This window comes from Hippocampus bargibanti, linkage group LG01, assembly GCF_051943395.1.
Source record: "Hippocampus bargibanti isolate YZ-2025 linkage group LG01, ASM5194339v1, whole genome shotgun sequence".
Taxonomy (NCBI): domain Eukaryota; kingdom Metazoa; phylum Chordata; class Actinopteri; order Syngnathiformes; family Syngnathidae; genus Hippocampus; species Hippocampus bargibanti.
In genome coordinates, this window is record NC_142734.1 from 9536363 (window position 1) to 9563802 (window position 27440).

A 27440-nucleotide genomic window follows, 5' to 3' on the forward strand; every position below is an offset into this window, starting at 1 on the left:
GTCCATCGGGACAATGATTAGAAGAAGCACGACTCTTCTCCCAAAGAACCACTAACTATGAGAAGCCTTGGCTGGTTGAGGACATTCGCCAATTGTCCTGAACCGGGAGTCCTTGGCAATGTCATCCGTTTACTTGTATTGAGGACACTGTGTTTGGCTCCTATAAACATAACTCGTCAAATTATTTACCACTTTTTACATGGATTTTTTTCCTAAACATTAGTCATGCAGTTATGATACAGGGTAAATTTGTAATTCCTTTCAAAAATATGAATATAAATTAATTAGTTTTTAGCTTAAAAACAGAGCTCAGCAGTGAAAAATAACAATGAAATTTGGATTCACTTTTATTCTTGCTTTCACACTGCAGATGTGGGCAAACGTTTTGGAAGGGGGGCCATATTATTTCTAAAAGTCGACAGGTCGAGCTTGTCAGCACAAGATACAGTGCATATTCAAAAAACTGCATATGTTGACACTCTATACCAAACATCAACAGAAGAAAACCATAAAAGTATTAACATATTTTCTATTTATGAGAACAGTGAAACCACTATGGTACAGAATATGTCCTGTGTGAACATTCAGGTATGTTCAGAACATACATGTGTGACAACACAAGCAACAAAGTGCTACATTGCCCAAAAACTGCAGCCTATACTAATGGAATAAAAAAATAACAAGTAAAAAAATACACAAAATATAACAGCGTTAGGACTATTAACTACAAAATGAGAAGTGTAAGAGACCAAGAGGATTTTGTTCTACTGACTCACTGTAACTTCACATCCACTTGATCAGCACACATGACAGCATTGCTCGGCTGGTGTCGTGCAATGAACTTTTGAAGCCAGCGACCAAATGCTTCGAAGTCTTCGATGCTCGTATCGCTATGGAAGTCAGATTCGTCTCGCCTTTTAACGGTCCGGTTTGCGGAAGGTTTGTAATTTTGATACACTGCTCACACAAGGCGGAGTCTCCGAGCCAAGACCAGGAGACTCAACTTCCTCCCAGACCTTCCCCCCTGCCCCTTCCCACTGCCACACTCACCGAACTCTGATTACACGCTACACGCTGTACTATCATCCTGAACTCATTTTTTTTGTTTTTTTTCTGCAAGACCACACTTCAACCTTTTTTTGTTTGTTTTTGCATTACTACACTACGTCACTTTACATACGACACAACCTCACTTTACAGACATCACTACGGTACTTTACATACGACACTACCTCACTTTCCATTCAGAAATTACATATGCTGTCTGTTGTCAATTGTCTGTCTTTTTTAGCCACATTTTAAGTGCCTTGCACGCTGGGTCCTAAAGGACATTAATTTCATCTGTGCTGTATGTCATGCATATTAGCATATTTGACAACAAAGCTGACTTTAACTTGACTTTGAAAATGAAGTTTCAAGAAGTATTTGTGATCTTTTTGACAACTCTTGATTACATTCTTTATTCATAATAAGAATAAGAATAAGAATAAGAATAAGAATAAGAATAAGAATAAGAATAAGAATAAGAATAATAACTATAATAACAACAAAAACAACACCAATAATAATAATAATAATAATAATAATAATAATAATAATAATAATAATAATAATAATAATAATAATGGTGGCCCGGTAATCGAGTGGTTATCACGCCGGCTTCACAGTGTAGAGGTTGTGAGTTCAAGACACGGTCCTTGTGCGGCGCTTGCATGTTCCCCCCACGCCCGTGTGGGCTTTCTCTGGGTCCTGCGGTTTCCTCCCACATTCCAAAAATATGCATAGCAGGCTGATTGAACACTTTAAAATTGTCCCTAGGTGTGAGTGTGAGCACGGATGGTTTTTCTCCATGTGGGGCCTGGCAACCACTTCAGGGTATCCCCCGCCTAGTGCCTGAAGACGGCTGGCATAGGCTCCAGCGCCCCCCGTGACCCTATTGAGGATGAAGCGCTTTGGAAAATGGATGGCTGAATAATAATAATAATAGTAATAAATTACAAGTAATGTAGCCACAAGGGGGCACAAGCCAGTGTCTTATTGTGCCGGTCCCAAGCCCGGATCAATACAGAGGGTTGTGTCAGGAAGGGCATCCGACGTAAAAAATGTTGCCAAAACAAATGTGCGAATCAAACCTATGAATCCCATACCGGATCGGTCGAGGCCCGGGTTAACAACGGCCGCCATTGGTACTGTTAACCTTCAGGGTGCCAGTGGAAAATGGACTACTGTTGGTCGAAGAAGGAGAGGAGCGAGGTGTGCCCGCAGGAAAAGAGAGAGATGGAACACCAAGAGTATAGAACTAAGAGTAGGAACTTTGAATGTCGGAACAATGACAGGTAAAGGTAGAGAGCTGGTTGACATGATGCAGAGAAGGAAGGTAGACATACTGTGTGTCCAGGAGACCAGGTGGAAAGGGAGCAAGGCTAGAAGCTTAGGGTCAAGGTTTAAGTTGTTCTATCGTGGTGAAGACAGAAAGATAAATGGAGTTGGGGTTATCTTAAAAGAGGAGTTTGTTAGGAATGTCTTAGAAGAGTATTAGATAGAATGATGAGTATGAAGCTAGAAATTGAAGGTGTGATGTTCAATGTTGTTTGTGGGTACGCCCCACAAGTAGGATGTGAGCTGGCGGAGAAGGAGAAATTTTGGTTGGACTTTGATGAAGTCATACAGAACATCCCGAGAAATGAGAGGGTTGTAGTTGGTGGAGACTTCAATGGACATGTTGGCGCAGGAAACAAAGATGATGAGGAGTCGATGGGCAGGTTTGGACTCCAGATGAGGAACGCTGAAGGACAGATGGCGGTTGACTTTGCTAAGAGAATGCAAATGGCTATTGTGAATACTTTCTTTCAGAAGAGATATGAACATAGGGTGATCTATAAGAGTGGAGGCAGAAGTACACAGGTAGACTACATTTTGTGTCAACGGCGCCATCAAGATGATTCTGATTCTGATTCTGATTCTGATCTCAAGGAAATCAGTGACTGCAAAGTAGTGGTTGGTGAGAGTGTAGCCAGACAGCATAGGTTGGTGGTGTGTAGGATGATCAGGATCACTGGCAGTGAGGAAGATGAAGAAACCAAAGGCTGAAGTGAGGACAAAATGGTGGAAGTTGAAAAAGGAAGAGTGTTGCATGACATTTAGGAAGGAGGTAAGACACGCACTGGGTGGGCAGGAGGTCCTTCCAGATGACTGGCAAACTACAGCGAACATAATCAGAGACACAGGTCGGAAAGTACTTGGTGTATCGAGTGGAAGAAAGGTAGATAAGGAGACTTGGTGGTGGAATGGGGAGGTGCAGGAGTGTATACAGAGAAAGAGGTTAGCAAAGAAGAAGTGGGACACTGAGAGGACGGACGAGAGTAGACAGCAGTACAAGGAGATGCAGCGCACGGTTAAAGTAAAGGTGGCAAAGGCCAAACAAGAGGCCTATGATGACTTATATGCTCGGCTGGACAGCAAGGAAGGTGAGACTGATCTTTACAGGCTGGCGAGACAGAGAGACAAAGATGGTAAGGACCTGCAGCAGGTTTGGGTGATTAAGGATAGAGATGGCAATGTATTAACAGGTGCCAGTAGTGTGATGGCAAGATGGAAAGAGTACTTTGAAGAATTCATGAATGAGGAAAATGAGAAGGAACAAAGAGTAGAAGACGTGACTGTTGTGGACCAAGACGTAGCAAGCATTAGCAAGGATGAAGTGAGGAGGGCGCTGAAGAGGATGAAGGGGAGAAGGCACTCGAGCCTGATGATTTACCAATCGAAGTATGGAAGTGTCTTGGAGAGGTGGCGGTGGTGTTCCTGACTGGGTTATTCAACAAGATCTTAGATGGTGAACAGATGCCTGAAGAATGGAGACGAAGTGTACTCGTGCCCATTTTTAAGAACAAAGGAGATGTGCAGAGTTGTACTAATTACAGAGGAATAAAGTTGATGAGCCATACAATGAAACTCTGGGAAAGAGTAGTTGAAGCTAGACTAAGAGCAGAAGTGAACATTTGTGAGCAGCAGTATGGCTACATGCCAAAAAAAGAGTACGACAGATGCAATGTTTGCTTTAAAAATGCTGATAGAGAAGTACAGAAAAGGTCAGAAGGAATTGCATTGTGTCTTTCTAGATCTGGAGAAAGCGTATGACAGGGTGCCCAGAGAAGAGCTGTGGCATTGCATGAGAAAGTCTGGAGTGACGGAAAAGTATGTCAGAGCGGTGCAAGACATGTATCATGACTGTAAGACAGTTGTGAGGTGTGCTGTCCGTATGACTGAGGAATTCAAGGTGGGGGTGGGACTCCACCAGGTGTCAGCCCTGAGCCCCTTCTTGTTTGCTATGGTGATGGACAGGCTGACAGACGATATTAGACAAGAATCTCCTTGGACCATGATGTTTGCAGATGACATTGTGATCTGTAGCGAGAACAGGGAACAGGTGGCGGAGAAACTAGAGCTGTGGAGATATGCCCTGGAAAGTAGAGGAATGAAGATCAGTCGCAGCAAGACGGAATATATGTGTGTGAATGAGAGGGATCCAAGTGCAAGAGTGATGCTACAGGGAGAAGAGAAAAAGAAGGTGGAGGATTTTAAGTACTTGGGGTCAACTGTCCAGAGTAATGGAGAGTGTGGAAAAGAGGTGAAGAAGCGTGTCCAGGAAGGCTGGAGCGGCTGGAGAAAAATGTCAGGTGTGATGTGTGATAGAAGAGTTTCAGCTAGGATGAAAGGAAAAATGTATAAAACCGTGGTCAGACCAGCCATGATGTTTGGACTGGAGACAGTGCCACTGAAGAAAAGTCAGGAAGCTGAGCTGGAGGTAGCAGAGCTGAAGATGTTGAGGTTTTCTTTGGGAGTGACCAGGTTGGATAGGATCAGGAATGAGTACATTAGAGGGACAACTCATATTAGAGGCTTTGGAGAGAAGGTCAGAGAGGCCAGACTGAGATGGTTTGGACATGACTATATCGGGAGAAGGATGCTGAGTCTTGAACTGCCAGGCAGGAGACCGAGAGGAAGACTGAAGAGGAGGTTAATGGATGTGGTCAAAGAGGACATGAAGGTAGCTGGTGTGAGAGAAGAGGATGCACAAAACCGGGATAGATGGAGGACATTGATTCGCTGTGGCGACCCCTGAGGGGAAAAGCCGAAAGGAAAAGAAGAAGTAATAAATTACAAGTGCCTCATGAAGCTTCATTTTCCCATCCCGGCAAATGGCTTTCTCACTCAATAACCAATGTAGATAGAAAAACGGTGGCTACTTGTTCAACTGGACTGGAATATGTTTGATTTGGAACTGCTGCTCAGCAATGATCCTAAAATGCACTCTGAAGAAAATCGTGTGGGATCACACCAATCTCTTCGTGCTCAAACGCTCTCCTCATCTCATAAATTCCTCTCTTTCGCCCAGGGTGTCTGCCTGGGAGGCACTTCAGCATGAATCTCCCCTCGCTCCGTTTCTTTGCCTATGTGCTGAATCAATTCTTAATAAACCATCTGAAGGTTTCCTCTGCTATACCTTTCATTTCTACCCTTCAAAGCTGTGGGGCAAATTAGCCTGCCAAGAGGATGGTAGGTGCAAGCAGCAGAAGAAAGAGGGTGCTGTGTGTGTGTGTGTGGGGGGGGGGGGCATCATACACCTATAATTAAATTAACAAATCTCTGTTTTAATTAATCGGGGAATTACAAGAAGGTTTGGTGGTTTGAGACGTGACAGACATGACAAGTCCCCGCTGATTCTGAATTTGTTATGGCTGCAAATGAAAGCTCACGAGAAACTATCCACAAAGCCCCCTCAGGCACAAGAAGACTCATTCTCAATTCTTTTGCGCCTCAATCTCTGCTATTTTCTTCTTCCTCACACAATTGTATAAGGCCATCCTTTTCCTTCCTTTCCTTCCATCCTTTTAGTTTTCCTTCAGCCATCCACTGATTAGTCCCCATTATCCACTCAGTTCTCCTGCATTCCGAATGTACAATTTACTAGTTTTGAAAAACCCCATATGTGTGCTAATGAGGTGTGGGATTGATAGCTGGATTAAAACTTCGCTTTGTAATCGTTTCCTTCCAAGTTTTTCAGTAATCACCCCCCAAAGTAGTGAAAAGTAGAGTCTGTGCATATATGTAAGACCCTACTTTGTGTATAAACTCAGCAACGCAATAAAACATTAATTATCTCTAGTGCACTGAAGTCAACATATACCAACCAAAAAAAAACACCTGCTTTCTCTGCATTATTCCAAAAAATGGTGCAGAAGTAACCCATTTTTCCATCCAAATCCAAAATTGCAGCGCTTCTGCTTTCCGGCCTGCCTGGAGCACAACGTTCAGTTCTGCTCCCAACTTAAAGATCGTCTGCATTAGTGTGGCACTTCTCTATGCCTCCTTTCTTTCTTTTGTTTTTGATCATTCTCAGACTTAGAGCATTACAACTTCTTTGCTTTAACAATTTGCCAGGCCCAGAGGAGGATTGCAGGCCTCTTTTATTACCCTCACGCGTTGGCTCTTCTTCTGATGTGCAGAAAAAGACAATAGGCAGACATTGCGGACAAGAAGAAAGAAATTTGAGCCTGTGTGGTGTAAAAGGCATCTGAGGTCCACATCTTGGAACTAGTAGAGAGAATTGAAGCAAAAGCACAGTTACAGTGCCTGCAGCATCACATGGGAAATTTCATCACACTCTGCAGCTGTCTCTCAAGTGTCTTTTAAAGCAAAAATTGCTATTCTGATACAAATCCAATGCATGAGAAAAGACAAAGCATGAATTTTGGTTTTTAATACTTTAACCTCCTATTACAACTCTGTTTCCAAACCACCTCGAACGGTCAACACTTTGAGGTGGATGTATATGAAGCTTAGTAGCTCTGAGCATTAATTAGGTAAGTCAACACTATCGTTGCTCAATGTGAATGAGAGTTTTATGATGGTGCCCTTTTATGAAAAAAATGAGCCTTCCTGCATGCTTATGCTTAGAATATATTGTTTTCTATCCTTTTACCCCTCCACCCCATCCTCCTTTCAAATTGCTGATGTGGACTGCAAATGTCCCCATTCTGGAATGAATAAATGTTTTCTGATTCTGATTATGTGAGGAACTTTAATCGTTTGTGGTTGGAAGAACATTAACTGACTGTCAACACTCTGGTTTAAGGTTCATCATCATCAACATGTCTGTGTAAGCTCTGGAAGGAATCATTCAGCCGTCATCTGTACAAAAGTGTTTCGGAACAAGAGGCTCGTCAGCGTAAGTCTGAAGGCCCCATTTATATATCCCTAATGTCCAGACCTGGTGGCGCCGGACAACATCATCAACATGTTTGCAAAATAAGGAGACATTCCTGTTTGGTGTTCATCCACTCATGGTCCTCCTTCCTTTCCCTCGTGATCCCCGCCGTTGCTCAATTGTGCACTGAATCTATGTGGTGCGTCCGTAGGGAGCTCAAGACTCAATTAGTGATTAGCAAATAGCATTGTCTCCTGGGGGCCTAGTTGCAACTTTCATCCTTGCATAACCAAGACAAGGGATCTCCAAGCAAAGAGAATAACATATGAGTTTGTAATGCTCTTGGAATTGCCCTGTCCTGCACAATCTCTTATAGATAAAATCACTGAGTTGATGAGCAAACTGTAATGAACAGATAATAGAAACGATTGTGTGATCATGGGAAAATTCATACACGATTGAGCTGCTGAGATGTTGAGTCTGCATACTTGTAGTAACTTTCAAAATCATGGAATTAAAAGCAAAAAATCTTCGTGGCAGTAAATGGAGGTTATCATTTGGCTGTGTTTTCTGACTACTTCCAATTCCAAGGGTGTAGCTGCAATTGTTGCCTCATCATTGCATTAATTGTCTTCAGAGTGACTTCATTTCAAATTGACTCAATTAGGGTGTAATTAAAACTTGGCTACAGCTAAACAGAGGCAGTGGGGGTGGAAGGAGCCAGTGGGCAGAGAGAGGATGCCAGCGCTTCTTTGGGCTCAAGCCAAAGATATAGAAGAGCAAAGGACAATTGATTTCTTTTTGTGTACTTTGTATTGTTTGGCCCTTGTTTAACCTTTACTTATTCTGAGATTGTTTAGGATCTTTCATGGTTAGCAGATGTGCCTTACTATCAAGAAATCCTGGGTTTGAATCTCAACTCAGTCAACCGGTTTTGCTTTCAAGGGTTTATAAGGGCACTTTGCCTACCTCGCTGTCATGATCTGGTTGGCGACCAACGGGTGGCGATGTCGGCACCGCCTGCACCTGCACAGGTGCTGGTCGTCCCGATCAGTGGCGGACTGCCACGTTCGGATTGGCGACCAACGGGTAGCGCTGTCAGCCCTGCCTGCTGCCTCGCAGGTGCTGGTCGTTCCCAATCAGTGACACTCAAAAGGACTCCCGGCATGACCATTCGCTGTTGGGTCATTCAGAATCAGAAAATCTTAATTCATCCCACAATGGGGAAATTGGCAGTCGACAGAAGCAATTGAAAGGGGGTTGGCTTGTATGTTGTATGCTGTGCATGTGTTTGTTTCATTTTGGCAGACTTTTACTCTTGGTCTTTATTTGATACAGTAAAGTCTCGTTATATCGATATTCAAGGGAGTCCGAAAAAATATCGATATAACCGGGACTATCGATATATCCGACCCTGTTTGCATGTAATTTTCTCCGTGCGTGCATAGAAATAGTATCGATATAACCGGGACTATCGATATATCCGATATCGATATAACGAGACTTTACTGTACTTTGTATTTTTCTGTTTGAATGACTTTGATGTTTTATATTTTGTTCCTGTTGACTTTATTTTAATACAATTTCTCAAATACAACCTGCTGCTCCCTGCCATCACCACCTTGCAAACCATGACACTCGCTGAATAATAATTATAATGATGATGCCAATATGATGGCCACCTATTCAGCATGTACTCCGCTTCTTGCCCATTCGTCTGGGCTTTGATTTCAGTTACATTTCATTTGAGTATTGATCGTTTTGTCCATCTTTCTGTTTCTGGTCATGTTTCTTCTTGAACAAATTAATTATTGCACGAGGTCCTTAGTAGAAACACCTTGCAGTGTATATAATAAGTTCAAACATCCTATGTTGTATGAAGATTGCATCTAGTCGCTCAGTCCTGAACACCGTCTCAAGATTTTCACTGCTTTGGTCAATCTCTCCATTTTTTTAATAACAACATGCTTATACCAGGCAATTTATGATCTCATGTTATGTATTATTGTGGTACTGGTTTTTGGCCAGCGTGTGCAGGTTTGATATTGCTCGTAGTCATCCATGAAATTCACCGGGAAGGTGGTGGCATGCTTCGGGGCTCGTGGGAAAAAAAAAACACTTGAAATAATTTATTTTGTGCAATTTTTCACAAGCTCGGCATTTGAAGAGGGGTGTGTAGACTTATTATATGTACTGAAAGTGGGTCTAAAAATCATTGCAGTGAGGAAAATGTGGAGGGAAGAGGTTTCAGCTGGCATTCAGCTTGCTTTAACCTCACCGAAGGACGGTATGATGTCGCTCACATTGCAATAAGAGTGCTTTTAAGAGTGGGCACTGAGTTATAAGGAATTATTTTCCCAAAGATCACACAACTACTAAACAGGGCCCAGTTGTTGCATGACAGGATGTTATATTTTTCATGAAACCACATCAGACAAAAAAGCCTTGAATGAAAGTTACGTGTGTGCGACTACCCCGTGGAAGGAGACCAAAAGATGATAGTGCCCTATTGTCATTTTACAGCCTTCAAAGTCCACACAGACCATCTGCGCATTAAAGTGCTCGAGTTGGAGCCGAGCTTTTAAATGAATGTAATGTCTTTGGAAAAGCTATAACCTTGCAATTGTTGTACCCCCCAAAAGGCCTGTCAGACCAAGGCAGGAGGTCTCCTAATGTACCAAGCAGATGACAAGGATACAGAGTTCAAACACATCATGGAGTAACTTAATCTGCAGGAAGTCAACCCCCCACCCAAGTTTTTCCTCTACTCTTGGCCAACTTTGTCCTTTCTCTCAAAACAGTGTGGAGATGTCAAAAAAAACTCATTAAAAATAATGGCCTCCACCTGCTTGTTTCATTTGTTCCCACTTTTCTTTCCCATCATCTCTTGCTTGCCTTTCTAATGAGCGACTTGAAAAATGCTGGAGGACACTTGCTACCTCAGCACACACAAGCAACTTCAAATACAAAAAAAGCACACACTGTACATTTAACAAAGTACTGATTCCGCAGGGACGTTGGTGTTTAACATTTGAGATTCACGTTGGCCAACTTAATTCAGTCAACATAGGGTCAATTGCAGTTGAGTGAGCGTAGGTGTAAATGTGAATGATTATCCTTCTTTATATGCCCTGCAGTTGACTTGCAACCGGCCCCGGGTGTGGTATGGATTTCACTCATATTAGTTACAAGGCACCAGCTTCCGAGTGATCCTGAATATGATAAAAAGTTGAAAATTGAGGGATGATGGAAGCAAAATAAAGTGGTTCCGGTATCTTCTTAGGATTCCTCCTGTACATCCCACATCGGGGTGCTCTGACCACATATCACCAGAAAGAGATCACGTTCTAAAGTAATTATGGCTACATTTAGAGGACAGATTTTAAAGGGTAATTTGGATTTTTGTGTGAAATCACATTTTTTTCGGATATCTACTTTAAAGCAACATCCCAATAAGAGCATGTAGATTTGTCATTATCTGGCTGGCGACCAACGGGTAGCGCTGTCGGCTCCGACTGCATCTGCACAGGTGTTGGTCGTCCCGATCAGTGGCGGACTGCCACGTTCGGACTGGCGACCAACAGGTAGGTAGCGCTGTCAGCCCTGCCTGCTGCCTCGCAGCTGCTGGTCGTTCCCAATGAGTGACACTCAAAAGGACTCCCGGCACGACCATTCGCTGTCGGCTCATTGTTGTATGTTGTATGCTTTGTCTGCAAGTGCATGCATTGTATGCTGTGCATGTGTTTGTTTCACCTTGGCGGACTTTTACTCTTGGTTTTCTTTTGATATGTTGTATTTTTTCTGTTCAGATGATTTTAACGGTTTAGATTTTGTTCCTGTTCACTTTATTTGAATACAATTTGCTCCCTCCTGCCTGCTTTTTGGGATCCGCACCGCCCATCACTACCTTGCTGTCATGAACTGGTTGGCGACCAACGGGGGGCGCTGTCGGCCCCGCCTGCACCTGCACAGGTGCTGGTCGTCCCGATCAGATTGGCGACCAGTGGGTAGCGACGTCAGCCCTGCCGGCAGCCTCGCAGGTGCTGGTCGTTATAATCACTGAGACTTAAAAGGACACCCGGCACGATCATCCGTTGTCGGTTCATTGTTTGCTGCTTGGTTGCTGCATGCATTGTGTATGTGTTTGTTCAACCTTGGCGGACTTTTACTTTTGGTCTTCTTTTGCTACTTTGTATTTTTTCCATTCAGATGATTTTGATGGTTTACATTTTGTTCCTGTTGACTTTATTTTAATACAATTTGTCAAACAACCTCCTGCTCCCTGCTGCCTGCTTTTTGGGATCCGCAGCCGCCATCACCACCTCGCAAAACGTGCCACTTGCAAAACGTGACAAGGTTAATGAGAAGGAATCTCTGCTTACCTCAGAAGAGACCTGACACAGAGGCATGGGACTCACATATGCAGTGTCTTCAATACAAGAACATCACAATCGTATCATATGTGTACCATTTTAAAATGTTTCTCCTTGCACTTCAGATACCAATTTTTCATCAGTACCATTGATGAATTGTACATGAAACAAACCCTGGATGATGAATATTTTTTAAAAATACTTTATATCTCAACAGCTTTGATCGCAAGCAACTTTGGGTAATGCCACGGTAAATAAGAGTTTCCTGATTTTTCCAATGTTATTTTGTAAATAATTTTCTTTGTGAACTTGAGCCTGGTAGGATTTTTAGGGTGCAGGGTGTCCTAACAGTAAAATATATCACGTTCATAATGCAGACAGACACGCATCCATCATCTGCTTGCAGGTGCAACACTCAACACCTCCCATAACCCCATATCACCCACAGTCCGTTCACCCATACCCACACACCCACGCGCCTTTCAGTACCCTCATAAATCACTAATGTCTAGACCTTAACTGAGAAATAAAACACTCTACCATGTGTCTAAATCATCACAATGAGACTGTCTGGAAAATGCCTTTGCAATTCCTTAAAAGTATGATATGAATGCAGTGCCTTTAAACAGATTAATTATAACAGCTCCCAATGGTCGGATTACCCAAGGAACAGAACGCAGCCCATTGCTGCAATGTCTCTATAACTTTACAAGACATCCAACAAAAGTAAACCGTGTTGCATGTCTCTGTAAGTCATACCTACGAAAAATGAATGTGTTCACTATTCATTCGTGTCTGTGGCTTTTACATGCTAACAGAATAACTTGGTCGGTTAAAACAGACGGTGGAACATGATATATTTTTCTGTTAGGACAACTTGAATGATTTATAAAAAAATATATATATAAATACAGAGTCCAACACAGTAAGGATGCACCAAAACATTATGGGAAATATGAGGACACCATCTAGTAAAGACATGCATGCACATGCTAATAAAGACAGAGAGAAAACAATAAAAGATTTAAGTTGCAGCCAAAAGAGGCAAAAGGAGGCTGTATTTCAACAATATCTAATCTCCATAAGGGTGCTCGGCTACTATCGACCCAGATAATGCTGCAGACTGTGTCATGTGATTCAGGGCAAGAGGTAAGCAGGAAATCAAAAACATGAAAAAAATCAAAACAATGGCAATTCTCTTTGAGGATTGAGTGGAAAGAAAACTGATACATCGTCAGTCCCAGCAGACCAATGAGCTCCTTTCTTCATGCTCATGTGAAACAATCTTTAAAAGCATATCTCGACTCCAAAATCTGATTTTGTGGTTCTGCTGTCATGACTCTCAGTGGAAGGCAAAATAAACATACTTTCATCTTAAATTAGAAAGCTGCGAAATAATCTTGATTATTTCTCATTAATTAGGAGAGTCATATCTTGTCATTACCATTGCGAGCACATCAATATAAATGTGAACAACTGTTTCTACCTCAGCCTAATGCCACCATATTACATGTGAGGCTTTAAGAGTGAGGGTGAGGCTATAATCTATGAGCATGCAGGCAATCTTGATGAAGTCAAATCAAATGGCGTCTTATTTTCACTTTGTGAACTTTTCTGATTAAAAAACAACAATAATAATGCAAGGGGGGAGTAATATATATTGACTAATTTACCAGTTTTACCAATTATGTCTTGTTTTTTAAATCTCATATATTAAAAATGAAACGTCATACACACTTAAAGGACAACCGACGTCTCCAGACAAGTTGTGTCCATAATTTGTAAAATGGCTTCACATGACTTCTAGTGAGCGTATTTTACAAATATTCCACCGCATATAGCTACATTTTACGTTTTAAGACTTGTGCTGAATATTCAGGATGTCTTGTTTTTGAGTTGGTGACGAGTCCGTACGTGACGTCACTAAAGGACCGTCGTTGACCGTAAAAAAGACGCATTGTAGCAGTCCTTCCATCACGTCAATGTATTTTGCTGTACTTGTTTGGTCTGGGGACCTCGTGTTGCACCCAAAAGCCGCCAGAAGGCCTGAAGAGGGCATCCAAGCACCATATAAGGAATTTATCATCCTGTGGAAGCAGAGGTGGCGACAGGAGGTCGCCATTTTGTGCCTCTTTTTTTGGGTGACAGATTTTCCCCCAATGTTGCCTCAAAATGGCACATATAATTATTTAATCGATTGCAAACATGTATGCTTTCCTCTTGAGAACTATTTGAATCATAATCATAACTGGATGTGTAACAAGAGAGCATATTCTCGACGTCACGAACTGGGGGTGGGACTTTCTGAAAATGCCCAATTTTCTGCAGATTTTGGACACTTTAAGTTATTTTTATTGGTGTTTTGCATTTGACTAAAAATATACTGCGTGTTTTGGGTATTTTAGATGCTATAAAACGTTTTTCTGGTGTCAGTTAAAAAACAAAAAAGTGATGTCGGTTGTCCTTTAAGTGTAATTAAAATTGTGATTTAGCTATTTGATGATGCATCAAATTCTATTTTTATGGTATTGGACAGACATTGCAGTATTGTGAACTGAAGGTCAAATCGAAACCTTATCTCTAAATTATGCCATTGAAACACACTTCAGTCATGCACACAAAACGCTCGGGTCGTCCAAATAACACAATTCAAATCAACCACACTAGAGAAAAGCAACTAAGAGGTCATCATTATCCCTAGCGCACACTCAACAATTGGAAGGAGGACATGGCATAAAATGTGACCTGGCTCTGATTATTTGTGTGAGAATAGACTAGGCTAAATTACACAAATTGCTACAAATATCATAGCGCCTGAATATAGGAGATATTATTACATATGGATACATATTAATGCATCCAATTTCACTTACCTGGATTAAAAAAATGTGAAACTCTCAGCTGCAACCTGTCAGTCCTTATGAGATTACTTTTTATCTCGTAGGTAGGGCAAACTTTTGCAGACCAGAGTACATACTGCCAAAGCATGTAATTCTAAGGCAGGAAAATCGACTGAGAATGAAGCGTTCAAATCAGACTGCAATTTGAGCTTATTGTTCACAATGATGACTTTACCATATGTGGACAATTTTCCTCCTTTAAACATTATCACAGCGGCTCGGTGAACCAGTGGTTAGCTATCGACCTCACAGTGCAGAGGTCATGGTTTTGATCGTTCCATTGTAGAATTTGGATGTGGTCTCCCCCGGATTTTCTTTGGGTATTCCGCTTTTCTGCCATATTCCAAAAAATACATTCATTTTCCGATCTCCTTGCCACATTCCAAAAAATGCATTCATTTTCCGATCTCCTTCATCCCCACAAGGGTGATGGTAGGTTCTGGAGCCAATCCCAGCTGTCTTTGGGCAGTCGGCAGGGACACCCTGAAACAAACAACCACCCGCACTCACACTCACACCCAGGGACAGTTTGGATTGTTCAATGAGCCTGCCATGCGTGTTTTTTTGTAATGTAGGAGGTAACCGAAGTACCTGGAGAAGACCCACGCAAGCTAACTCCAAACAGGGAGGCCGGAGGGGGGATTGAACCCACGACCTCTGCACTGTGAGGTTGGCCTGCTAACCACTGGACTACCCGGCCGCTATATTCCAGAGAATGTGAGGGAAAATAAGGAGAACCTATTATTAGCTTAAAGGGTGAGTGTGTGTAGATGCAGTTGTGTGTGTGAACAAATTAGCTTTCATAATTCTAATGAAATGCAGATACAGGAAGAAGGTGGAGATCCAACTACTATGCACAGGAATTATGACTGCTACCTGTCTTCCCAGACACAAGAATATTGATTGTTTAACAATTTACAGCACCATTACTATTCTGTGCATGTCGCAGTCAGATACTTTTCCACGTCGAATACAATAAAATCAAGTCACACAATTTCATCTGCACCATGTGTACGTGCATTTGCATGAAATTTGTCTTGCAGAGCCTTTCCAGAATAATGAAGGTTAAATCAAACCACTCATCGGTGTTACAGTTCATGATTGTCAAATTCTGGAGTTCAGCTGAATCCACCTAACGTTTGAACCACACTCATATAATTAATCGCTGGAATTAGTGTTGTCAAATACAGAGTGCCTCATTGCCCATGCAAAGATTTGTGCTGCAATGTTTCCTATATCACAATCACAAGGTTGTGTAACCAAACAACTAATTAGTTGACTATGTTAGCCATCATAGACCCTTCGATGGACCAGCAATTTCTTTTGCATGTTCTCCCTGGGCCCACATGGGTTTCCTCCGGGTCCTCCAGTTTCCTCCCACATTCCAAAAACATACATGGCAGCTGATTGAACACTCAAAAATTGTCCCTAGGTATGAATGTGAGTGCCAATGGTTGTTTGACTCTGTGTGCCCTGCGATTGGCTGGCAACCAATTCAGGGTGTCCCCTGTCTAGTGCCTGAAAAGGGCTGGGATTGGCTCTAGCACCCCCCATAACCCCAATGAGGATAAATCGGTCTGGAAAATGGATGGATGGATGACAGAAGAATCCATCGTGATCAACAAATGATTCAAGATGATTTTGGAGTCCCCTAATAGAAGCGTTAGGTGGGCAAAGTGAAAAAGAAACCTCTGGTAAAGATTTCAATGAAGCGCTTCATGAGCATCTAGGATACCAGTGTGTGTGTGTGTGTGTGTGTGTGTGTGTGTGTGTGTGTGTGTGTGCGTGCGTGCGTGTGTGTGTGTGTGTGTGTGTGTGTGTGTGTGTGTGTGTGTGTGTGTGTGTGTGTGTGTGTGTGTGTGCGTGCGTGTGTGTGTGTGTGTGTGTGTGTGTGTGTGTGTGCGTGTGTGTGTGTGTGTGTGTGTGCGTGTGTGCGTGTGTGTGTGTGTGTTTGTGTATATCTTTGCATTATCCCTGCCCACACCTGACAGCTATAGGTGAGACAATGTTATTACTAAAGTCTCCTCAGACCTCCGCATTTCCCTCCATTGTCACCCTTAAAGTCAATAAAGCAAAGGTCTGAAGTATGTGGCTACCTACATACCTACGGCGATTTTGTGCATGCTTACATCAAGCCACTGCAGCTTCAGTATGTTCTCCAGCACACATGGTGACATACAGCTTGAAATGTGAGTGTGTGTGCATGTACGTGTGTTTTTTGTATCCAAGTAGTAGCTATTCATTTACACTGCAGGTCAATTCAGATGTATTTTTTTGCCGCACACAATGTGCATCTGATTGAGGCCAAACGGTACAAGGGAAAGGATGCAAGGCAGCAACACGCATACAGTATTGTAACTGTGGTTGTAGTGACACCCCCTGCTGGATTGAAGAATTCACTACCACAAAGATTACACGTTGACTTGCAGCAAGTGTGTTGATGCCTGTCATCCAATTTCATTTGAAGCCAAGACTCAAAAGAATTAAGTAGAAGACGAGCTCCTTGTTAATATCTTCCCACAAAAATAATGTGTGTCCAATAGTTTATACCTCACAGTCCATGCACATTTGAGCGAGACTCTAGAAAGCTGCCTCCTGACCAGGATTGTTCCGGTCAAAGAGAACAAGATACATGTAGCGCGCAAATGCCGACAACATGGGCGAGACACAAAAGGAGCTATTGTGTGCCCACAGCTAAACAATACCCCTGAGCAATGAGGCGGAAAGCGAAAGGATCAATAGAGAATTGCAATTAGTCCACACTGGCAGGAGCAATGCCAGATTAGACACAAGATGTCGATTCCATTTCCTGCACTATCGGCTCGAAAACTTGCTGGGCTGGCTCTGTAATTGGAGCAACAAACGGTGCCGCTTAAGATGTTCTGGCATGACGACGTTGACTGTTAGATTAATCAATGCGGAGGTCCACCATGCAATGGTATTCATACAATAGGTGATGACTCACATCGAACACGAGATCGAATACCCACTGAAGGTTTTCCAGACCCCAATATTATAAATATTCAGTCATTCTTTTGAACACAGTATTTCTTTTGATGCGACTTCAGGTAGGGGGTTCTTTTCATTTCTTTGTGACCAAATTCAAAAGAAATGCGTCCTTACCTTTAGGTATGGCCTGGCCTTGTAGTGTATCCCTTGGAATCAAGACCGAATAGAGGCTTTGAGAGAAGCCAGGTTGACAAGGACCTTTAGGTGAATGCTGGCCATTGTTCACCTAAAAGGAATTAAAACAGTGTGAGATGCAAATAATTATGCGGTGTGGTTTGGTTATCTGTTTGTATCTCTTTTTGAGAGGATCGAAATTAACAACTAAGACTGAATGGTGGGGTAAACTACTTAGTCTTGTGAAGAAACATTTTCGATAGGAGGATTAACAAATGTGATCTCAGCAGTGTTAATGTGGAAAGGTACACATATTAGCAAACAAGCACTTCCACACCAATGTAAAATAACTTTACATGGAGGGGTTCCATTGAATGTCTGTAAATGAAACGATATGGACAGGGGCATTAGTGCCAGTCAACATGCGCAGTCTCATGTCAGCGTCAAGGCTGGAGACTGCAGGGCGACTTTAATCATGGAAATTGCGCTGAAGTAAGAGTACCACACTGGGGGAAAATAATGTCGGAACATGTCGTTTTTTACACCCTGGTGAAAAAAACGACACCGAAAATTATGCTGTGCAAGAAAGAACTTGATGTGTTGTTTTAATGCATTTGGCCATCGTGACCGTTTCGAAAATGGGAAGAGATGAGTTAAAGTTGGACAAAGTGTACGCGATTATAAAGCACCTCCACGACTCCAAAAATTAAGAAAAAGATAGAGCGTGAACTCAAATGGGGATTTCGCCGCGTACTGTAAATGCGCCTTGTTGCAGTTCTGTTGTCCGTGTATCGATTCATTCCCAAAATATTTTGGGTCATTTTCAGTTAAAATTCATTTTGGAGCTGGTTGTCAAGTCGTAGTATTTGTTGGAAATCAGCCCCACTGCAGACGCATACCGACTCCATCCCACCGCGTGACTTTATTCCATCTGGGTTGGACGCTTTTAAACAGCAACGTTTAACATGATATAGCTCATTATAAAGAATGTCACGTAGCGAAAAAAGAATAAATCTCACCCGGAATGTGTCAAAAAGAATGGCTGCTGTAAGGAACAGAGCCAGGTCAGTCCTCATCGCGGCGGTCGACGCGAGCGACTGCCAAAGGAGCCTGGGCGAGCAACCTCAAAGAGAAAAGGGAGATCCCTAAAATCTTCTCCCCAAAGGGTGTGACGTCTCCTTGTCTTTTTCTCTGATGGGTCAGGCAATGGCTGGAAGGTTCTGGGTTTATGGGAGTGGAGGGACTCCGGAGTTTGCGCGCCTCTCGTGTGCAGGTGAGCGCTTCACTCGGCACCAAAGCGCAGTCGGCGTCAGCATCCAAGCCTCCCTCACAACCTTCACCGCCACCCCCTCCCAACACTCACACGCCCACCCCTCCCTCGATACACATGCACTTAAAGCAACTCTGCTCGCCACGCATCTCCTGTATTCTCTCTCTTTTTTTTGCATCCATACTCACTTCATCAGAATCAAAAGGTCTTTAATCGTCCCACAATGGGGAAATTTGCAACCTACAGCAGCAAAATTGAAAGGGGTGAGTAAAAAGATAAAAAACATATTCCATGTGTAACGCAGTTGTGCACTAAGATTATTAATTTAAGACGGAAGTGACGCAACGGCGCACAGTGTGGCACGAAGTCCCGCCCATAGTTTTCAGAACTACTTGGACAAGACTTATGGCGAGTCACATTTCTCTGATGGTCTGGATTAACTCGCATTTTCATGACAATATCTTATTTGCTTCCCCTTTTGTACTGTCTAATGTATCTAATTAGTTCCCTGATTCCATTCGAGTCCTGATTACTTTTTGTGTCATTATTTAATTCAAGTTTTGTCGAGTGGAACTTTGAAGCAGTTGTGCTTCATAGTGCTTTTGTGTTGCGTAGTTAATCACAAGACGAAACCCATGCGACTTCACCCATTCCTTCTCCCATACTGTGTTGCAGGTACTGATTGTTTCATTTCGTTTTTATGTACAGTATTTCGTCTCTTGTGTCGTGTTTCATTTGGCCGCGAGTGACGTGTCAAACTCTGTCGCCATTATCAAGCGCACCGCGTGTTTGGCCGACCGTCTCTCGCATGCGATGCGTTCAGGGACATCATGTAAATATCATTGAACTTGTGTTGTATTCTTTTTCTGTAAATAACCACTATACGATTACACGTTGTTCATTCTGTTTTCTTATCTACAGTGTTTTGATATTGAGAACTACTTGGACAAGTCTATGTTAATCACAAGACGAAACCCATGCGACTTCACCCATCCCTTCTGCCATACTGTGTTGCAGCAATAAAAATAAAAAGACATCCACGCTTCTATTATTATTAAGACGGCAGCAACGTGGAGCTCAAGACAGTCACTGTTGTGACACACGTCACACATGCACAAAAGAAAATGTCAGGAAACTCAAATGTACAACTGCATAAAAAAGTAAGAAAAAGAACTGTACATAGTGCAAAGTATACACATCAAAGTCAAAGTCAGCTTTATTGTCAAATATGCTAATATGCATGACATACAGCACAGATGAAATTGCTGTCCTCTCGGACCCAGCATGCAAGGCACTTATAATTACTTAACAAACATAAACATGAAAACGCCAATTTGCCGGGAGAGGGGATATTCACATACAGTATAAACACCATATTTTATATATGTAACTAATCAGTAGGTCTACCTTTGTATGTTTATGGTAAATTAGACCTCTCCAATAAATTTGTTTAATGTAAATAGTGTGGTTAGGCATTTACAAGTGAGTTTAGCATTTGGCCTGGGATTAAACAAAAAAACAGTGAAATGAAGATCACACTGCACTGCAAATCTGCTGGTGTTAAATCAATAACACCGGCAGCGTGTCTCTAATAATCCACACAATGCAACATTAAAGTAAAATATATTTCACGATAAGTGTTATAAAAGGTAAACACCTGATAATTTCTCCACTGTGAGACTAATAAAGGCAAATCCAATCCAATCCAATAGTATGCCACAGCAACAGTGTTGACAGTCCAGTAATGACACCGACTGTTAATGTCGACAATATAGAGAATGGGGAAATATAACGCCATGCTTCACTTGCTTTAATAAAACACATGACAACATTTCAATTGAAATCTTATTACATCTATTTCAGACAACTCATAAAAAAGCAGTCGTGCTGAATCTATGTTCTTCCTCCTGCAGTCTGGTATTCGCAAAACTCCAATGAAATGTTTTATCGTCATGGATATGAACAATTCCATTTTCAGTACCCTCTCAAAAAAACATTCCTATTTGGCATTTAATTCCCTAGTTTTTCCACGCAAGAGGGAATGGCAGCTCTAAACATCACATTGTCTGGATATTGTTGCAACTTACCCTGTGTGTACGTTTCCCTTCATTTTGACCCGTTGACAACTGATGCGTTCTTGCAGTATTTCTTAAATCCCGTGTTTATGAACCCAACTGCCTTTTTAAACAATTTATTTCAAACCTGAATTAAAAACACAAAAGTAGCACATAATCACAGTCAAAAATGTAAAATTAAATCAATCAACAACTCCAAATAGAAAGCAAAAAAATGAGAAAAACATTGTTTGATATAAACAGGACATACATTGTAAACATTTACTGTACCTTCTTCGTTGTTCAAAAAGGATTAGTGTTACTCAGCATGATTCAGACTTGATCTTAGTTATACTCTCTGGTGCTTTCAACTATGTTTGTGACTGTATTGTACCTCTACATATTTATTTCGTTGTTAATTAAAAGCTTATAGGGATATTCATACACATTTATATTATTACAACATTTAAAATACACTGCACAAAATATTTCAATTTACAACACACCATTTTGCAAAGGTCACATGTCCAAACCTTTTTTGTTTGCTTTTTTTGATTGAACAACAGATAGTTTATTGATCGTCAAAGTCTGAAAGTCAAGTACATTCAACTATGTCTGAAAAAACTGAAAAGTTATTTCACAAAAATGGCTACAACAAGAAACATTTAACCCTCATATAATGTTAAGGGGTCAATTTTACCTGTTTCCATTTTTGTGTTGACAAAAGCACTGAATACCCTTTCCTTTTCATTGCTTTAACAGTTCTAAAATATCCCAATGAGGTAGGAAATATGTTGTCTCTCTTTTCAAGTATGTTTATAACATCTCAGAAACGGTTGTTGCCGATGTCATCTATTATTTGACAGTTTTGTGTGGATTTTTACATGTATACATATGGGGTAAAAATGACCCACAACATAATCAACGTGATTTTTTTTCTCTCGACATAATACGTATGAGGGTTAAAGAGCTTCCTCGAAATGGCAAAAAGGAGAAACAATAGAAGAAAAAAGCCTACAATTTCTGAAATAGGAGACTGCTGTTTTGTGAGTCTTAAGATACAAGTTCCTTGCTAGTGGCCTTACGCGCACAAAACCTTCTCTGCATTATACAACATGTCATGACAGACTCACAAATGAGGCAATAAAAAGCCTTGAAAATCGCTTCAGCTCAAAGAGCCCAAGCACCTGGCATGATAATCAGAATCAGCTTTATTGGTAACACATATGTACAGAGAGTTGTTCAGTAATGTCAACATACAATACGCTCAAATATTGAACGATTGCGGAGCGTCAAGGCAAAATAACGTGACCAGTAATTATCACACAAAGACGATTTCACAAATCTTCAGCTCCTTATTGTGTCCAGTTAAAACAGGCCTAAAACAGGAGTATTTATTTATTTATTTGTTTGTTTGTTTGTTTATTTTTAAATAAAAGAAAAGTGTTTGTCAAAGAGAAACAAGAGCTGTGCTGCCTTTAAAATGACTGTGATTTGCATAATGACAATGTGTATATGTAATCATTTGCTTTTATTGATAACTACTGGATACTGTATGCTAGTCTGTCAAAGTACCGGAAAGTCTTTTGTATGGCACAAAGAAGGTCCCCATTCTCACGAAATGAAACATTTGAATTGATTGTCTTTGCTGCTTTTATGACTCAATTTGTGCACCCTTCTACAAAATACTCCAGGTAGAAAGAATGTGTGTGTCTGCATGTGTGTGTCTGTGCATGTACACGTGCATCTGCGTTTTCAATTTGCCTTTGCACCTGCACCGCACCTGTGGTCCATTTTCCAAACCTGCATTTGACAGGCCGTTTGTCTTAACAGTATAAAACCTTCTTGTGTCTTTCTGGCCTTTCCAGAAATGTGTCCATGAAAGAAAAATGATCCAGTCAGTAAGTGCGCGATTGATAAAACTATCCGGTCGCCATTAATTATAACAAGAGTAAATGGGGGAAATTAGGTGTGCTCGCTGTAGAGTGACAAAGTCCCTGGAAGGAGGAGGACAAGATGGATGGGTCAACAAATCATGATAATTTATGGCCCCATTTATATCTGATATTAACATGTGCACTCATTCTGGATACATTAATTGCTTAATGACATCTGCTCCATGGCTCTTTGCACCTTATTGCTAATAAAATGACTTATGAGCTGGATTAAATGAGTGTCCATATGAATGGATATCGGTATTTAAGTAAGCTAGACGGGGCCCATGCATTTGGTGACATACTCACTACTTTGGTGACATTTGTTGTGTGCACTACTCACAAAGAAGTTGACTTACGCCAGGTTTATGTAATTCCATGTTTTGGTTCCCTTGACTTATTCACTGTATGTTATTTCAAGGCTTAAAATTTGTATTTTTTTTTGTCTTTGAGGAGAATTTTTGGTCATCAATGACAATGTCAGAAGCAACTTTTGAGGAAGCACATGTTTGCAGGTGAATCGCCAAGACCTGAAACAAAGGTTTTATTTTACAATAAAATGAACATTGTAAGAAAGGAAACTGATGATTTTCTTTTATTTTTATATCACCAGCAGTTTTTATTTATTGAATTAACTCATTCACTGCCAGGCATGTGCAAAAATGTCCAGGGTTGTTGTCATTCTTACTTGAATTCCACAACCCACAGCATATTGAGTTTTGGGACAACATACACATTCAACGCAGTGTAAAAAAAACTTTAGACTCTCTTCTTTCGTCAGAAAAAAGAGTCAATTCCTAAATTATGTGGGTCTGGAGTTATATGAGCTTGAAATGAGGGTGGCTGACCAAAATACAATGCATTACATACAGATTGATTTATATGGCGCAACAGCTGAAGATGGAACAAAGCGATCACATGGAGAAAAAAAAGAAATGCTTCCCCCTTGTGGAAGGGAAAAAACATTGCCAGAGGCCATGCTCAGCACTTTATCGGCACCCAAACAAGAAAAAAACAAAATCCGAACAAATTCGGCAATTGGGCTCTATGTCATATTTTCAATTCCCAGATAGATTTGTGAATGAGTTAACACTTAGTAAATGGCAGATAATTGCATTTTCACATTTTGAAATATGTTTTTTGTTTGGTAATTTCAAACAGTGAATTTGACTCATTATTTCTGAACGGAATGTATGATCCTTCAGGAAAGCTAAAGAGTGGGAGCAAAAAAAAACAAAAACAGATCATAATTGATGTATTGTAAGTTTCAGAACATTGACTAAGATCCCCAAAGTCAAACTCAAAACTCAGGACTTAGTTGTGAAAACAAATAGCATTCATGAATGCAATATGTCTTTATACAGTCACCATTTCCTCCGCATCACTGTATCCTATCTTATTTGTTTTATTATTAGTATTATATCAAAGTGATCTAGTGGTTAGCACGACAACCCCTACTACCCAAAGACAGCTGAGATGGGCTCCATTAACCACTGCGACCCTAGTTAGGAATAAGCGGTTCGAAAGATGAATTAATGAATGACTATTATCTCATTGTGTTGTGATTTCAATCAACATTTCCTTTTGCAGTGATCTATATAATTTTGAATGATACATATTAATTACATATTGAACTGATGACTTTGACTGAAACAAAGAGTACCTTACAAGGACGTGGTGAAGTGAAGGAAAAGTAATTTCTTTTTTTTTTTTTTTTTATCTTCAAAGACCCCTTATCCCCGGGAGAGAAAAAAACATCCCTGTGTTATGCTTGGCAGTATCTTGAAGCTGGTTGGACCTTTGGCATGTGTATCAAAGACAGCGTCACAGTGTCACTGAATAAGGTCGTCTGACAACAGTTCCACTGTGCCAAATAGAAGATGAATGTGAAATGGTATGATTGAAAAACAAACCCCCGCTGGTACATCCATGTCCAACGACTACGTTCTAACTCTTATTGGCACAACAATTGGGAGGTCACAACTTGCTGTTCACTCATCAAGCCAACACTTCATCACCGACTGCCATGCGATCAGTCCGCAGGCCAAAGACAATAATAATAATAATAACAATAATAATAATAATAGTAATAATAATAATACAGTAAAGTCTCGTTATATCGATATTCAAGGGAGTCCGAAAAAATATCGATATAACCGGGACTATCGATATATCCGACCCTGTTTGCATGTAATTTTCTCCGTGCGTGCATAGAAATAGTATCGATATAACCGGGACTATCGATATATCCGATATCGATATAACGAGACTTTACTGTAATACATTTCATTTATAAGCGCCTTTCGAAACTCTCAAGGACACTTTACAGTCATAGGATATTTTTCTGCGGGTAAGCAGCGGCAGCCACACGCGACGTGTGACATGATTAGAAACACATAGAAAAGTTTTACTTTATATATGGTGCAGCGCTCAGGACACTGTATATGTGGAAGTGTAGACATTAGTAATTTACCGGATGTTTACCCGATGTAAGTTCTATTTTTCTTTCTGCCCAGAAAAAAAATCCATTAAAAAAAGATCAACAAATAATAAATCAATCTAGTTTTAACAATCAACAAAGACAAAAGTTGCAGCAAAATTTGTTGGCCAGCATTTTACAGCCCAGACACTTAAATTTGGACTCATTTTGACAGTCAATAGCATTTTTCCGGAAATCTCTGAAGATGGAGGACTGATTCGCTGTGGCGACCCCTGACGGGAAAAGCCGAAAGGAAAAGAAGAAGATAAGGTGGCCCTTCAATGAATGGCATATTTTAATTTTTTTACATATATAAGGCACCCTGAATAATAAGGCACATTTTTTCAAAAATTTAGAATTTTTTTTAAGGTTTTTAGTTTGAGGCCTTATAGTGTGGAAAATATGGTAAATTTCAGAGTATGTTTTCCAAATTTCATCAATGACACAGACAAATCCAAGTGAGAAAAGAAAGCGCCTACAGTAACTCCTTTGTTTGAAAGTCACAAATAAGGAAGGTGTTCAGTTATCATATTCTGCCCGAGCAGAGCCTTTGAGAATGTCAAGCAAACAACGTGCCTGCTAGCTCCTCAAAAGCATCCATCTGACAAGACTTGCATTCTGACTTGTCACTGTATTGTGTGTCTGTGTAAGCTCTCAGTCGTACAGGAGTGGTCCATCGATGAGAAGGTTTCTTCAGCCGTCATCTGTACAAATGTGAAGGTTTCAGACGTTTCGCCTCCTATCCAAGAGGCTTCGTCAGCGAACTAAAGTCTGACTGGTCGTATCGGCCCTATTTATATATCCCTAATGTCCAGACATGGTAGCTGTGTCCGGCGCCACCATGTCTGGACATTAGGGATATATAAATAGGGCCGATACGACCAGTCAGACTTTAGTCCGCTGACGAAGCCTCTTGGATAGGAGGCGAAACGTCCGAAACCTTCACATTTGTACAGATGACGGCTGAAGAAACCTTCTCATCACTGTATTGTGTGTATGCTTGTTCATGATGTCATTTGATATTAGTCCATTCAAAATAGCCAAATAAACTCCAGCCAAGGGAGTCGCAAGGGAGTAGCAAATAGGCAGTAAACGACACGCAGGGAGATAGGCTTGCTCAAAGTCATCCGTGAGCAGATTGTGAGGGACCTTGTCATCTTGCTCTCCGGATAATGATACTTCCATTAGGCATCAAGATGCTGGGCATGCCCCATACACTAAAATCGCAGCTGCAGCCATTTAGTCCCATTTTTTGGTGATAGTACTTTCTCCCGCCTTATTTCACTGTTTGTCCATTAATGCATTTTTGGGAGAGAAAAGAAAGTGATTGACAATTTGCCTTTTTGTGTATCAATCTAATTAAAAATACACTTGTCACAGTTGGATGAAAGAGTTCAGCTAATGATTTTGGAACCACATATTCACACCTTAAACCATCCTGTTTATGCAGTCACTGGGTTTTCCTTGTCTGAGTCTCAGCATCCTGCTTTATGGGTCATTTTTGACCCAGGAGACATGGTACTCGCAAAGTGATGGCAGATTGAAGACTAGCCGAGTGGATTTTAACAATGGCCGATGTAAAAATACGGGAAATAGAGACCTTGGAGCAATGAGGAATACTATTGTTCTCATCTTTGGATGGAGACACCGTTGAGCGAAATACAACAGGAGAGTAGAATGGTACAGAGGATAGTCAGACGTCTGAAATCCAGCTGCAAAGCATTCAGCCAAACAATGTGCATTAGCGACTCCTTGAATAAGTGTGAAAATAGGCAGGAGGAGGTAAGATTGTATGATTCTCTTGCATTCATCTCAGGCATGAGTCATTCAAATCCTGCCACCGTGTTCATCCAAAAAGAATTTTGGAGATAATTATTTATTAAAGCACCATATAATGGAAAGACATGGAAATGTTAACCCACACTCATTCCACACATGAATGAAAATACAGGAAATAGACAAAAAATGCTGATTTTAATAATAATAATAATAACCCTTTTTATTTCAAGCGCCTTTCAAAACACCCAAGGACATTTTACAATAAAAACAATAAAACAAAGCACATAACAATAAAACCATAAGTAAAATGATATATAATAA

The 27440-nt window shown here is 41.0% G+C and overlaps 1 protein-coding gene across 2 annotated transcripts in view; it reads right to left on the bottom strand.

Annotated features, from left to right (window-relative positions):
* Positions 1–18918, bottom strand: part of LOC148903009 (cadherin-4-like) — a 234644-nt gene extending 215726 nt beyond the window's left edge. For both annotated transcript variants that reach the window (XM_088994762.1, XM_088994753.1), the window contains exons 1-2: positions 18623–18918; positions 17604–17715 (exon numbers count right to left, since the gene is read on the bottom strand). In XM_088994762.1, the coding sequence (XP_088850888.1) occupies positions 17604–17715; positions 18623–18679 (169 nt within the window). In that variant the 5' untranslated portion in view covers positions 18680–18918. The remainder of the gene's footprint in view (positions 1–17603; positions 17716–18622) is intronic.
* Positions 18919–27440: the final 8522 nt, after the last annotated feature.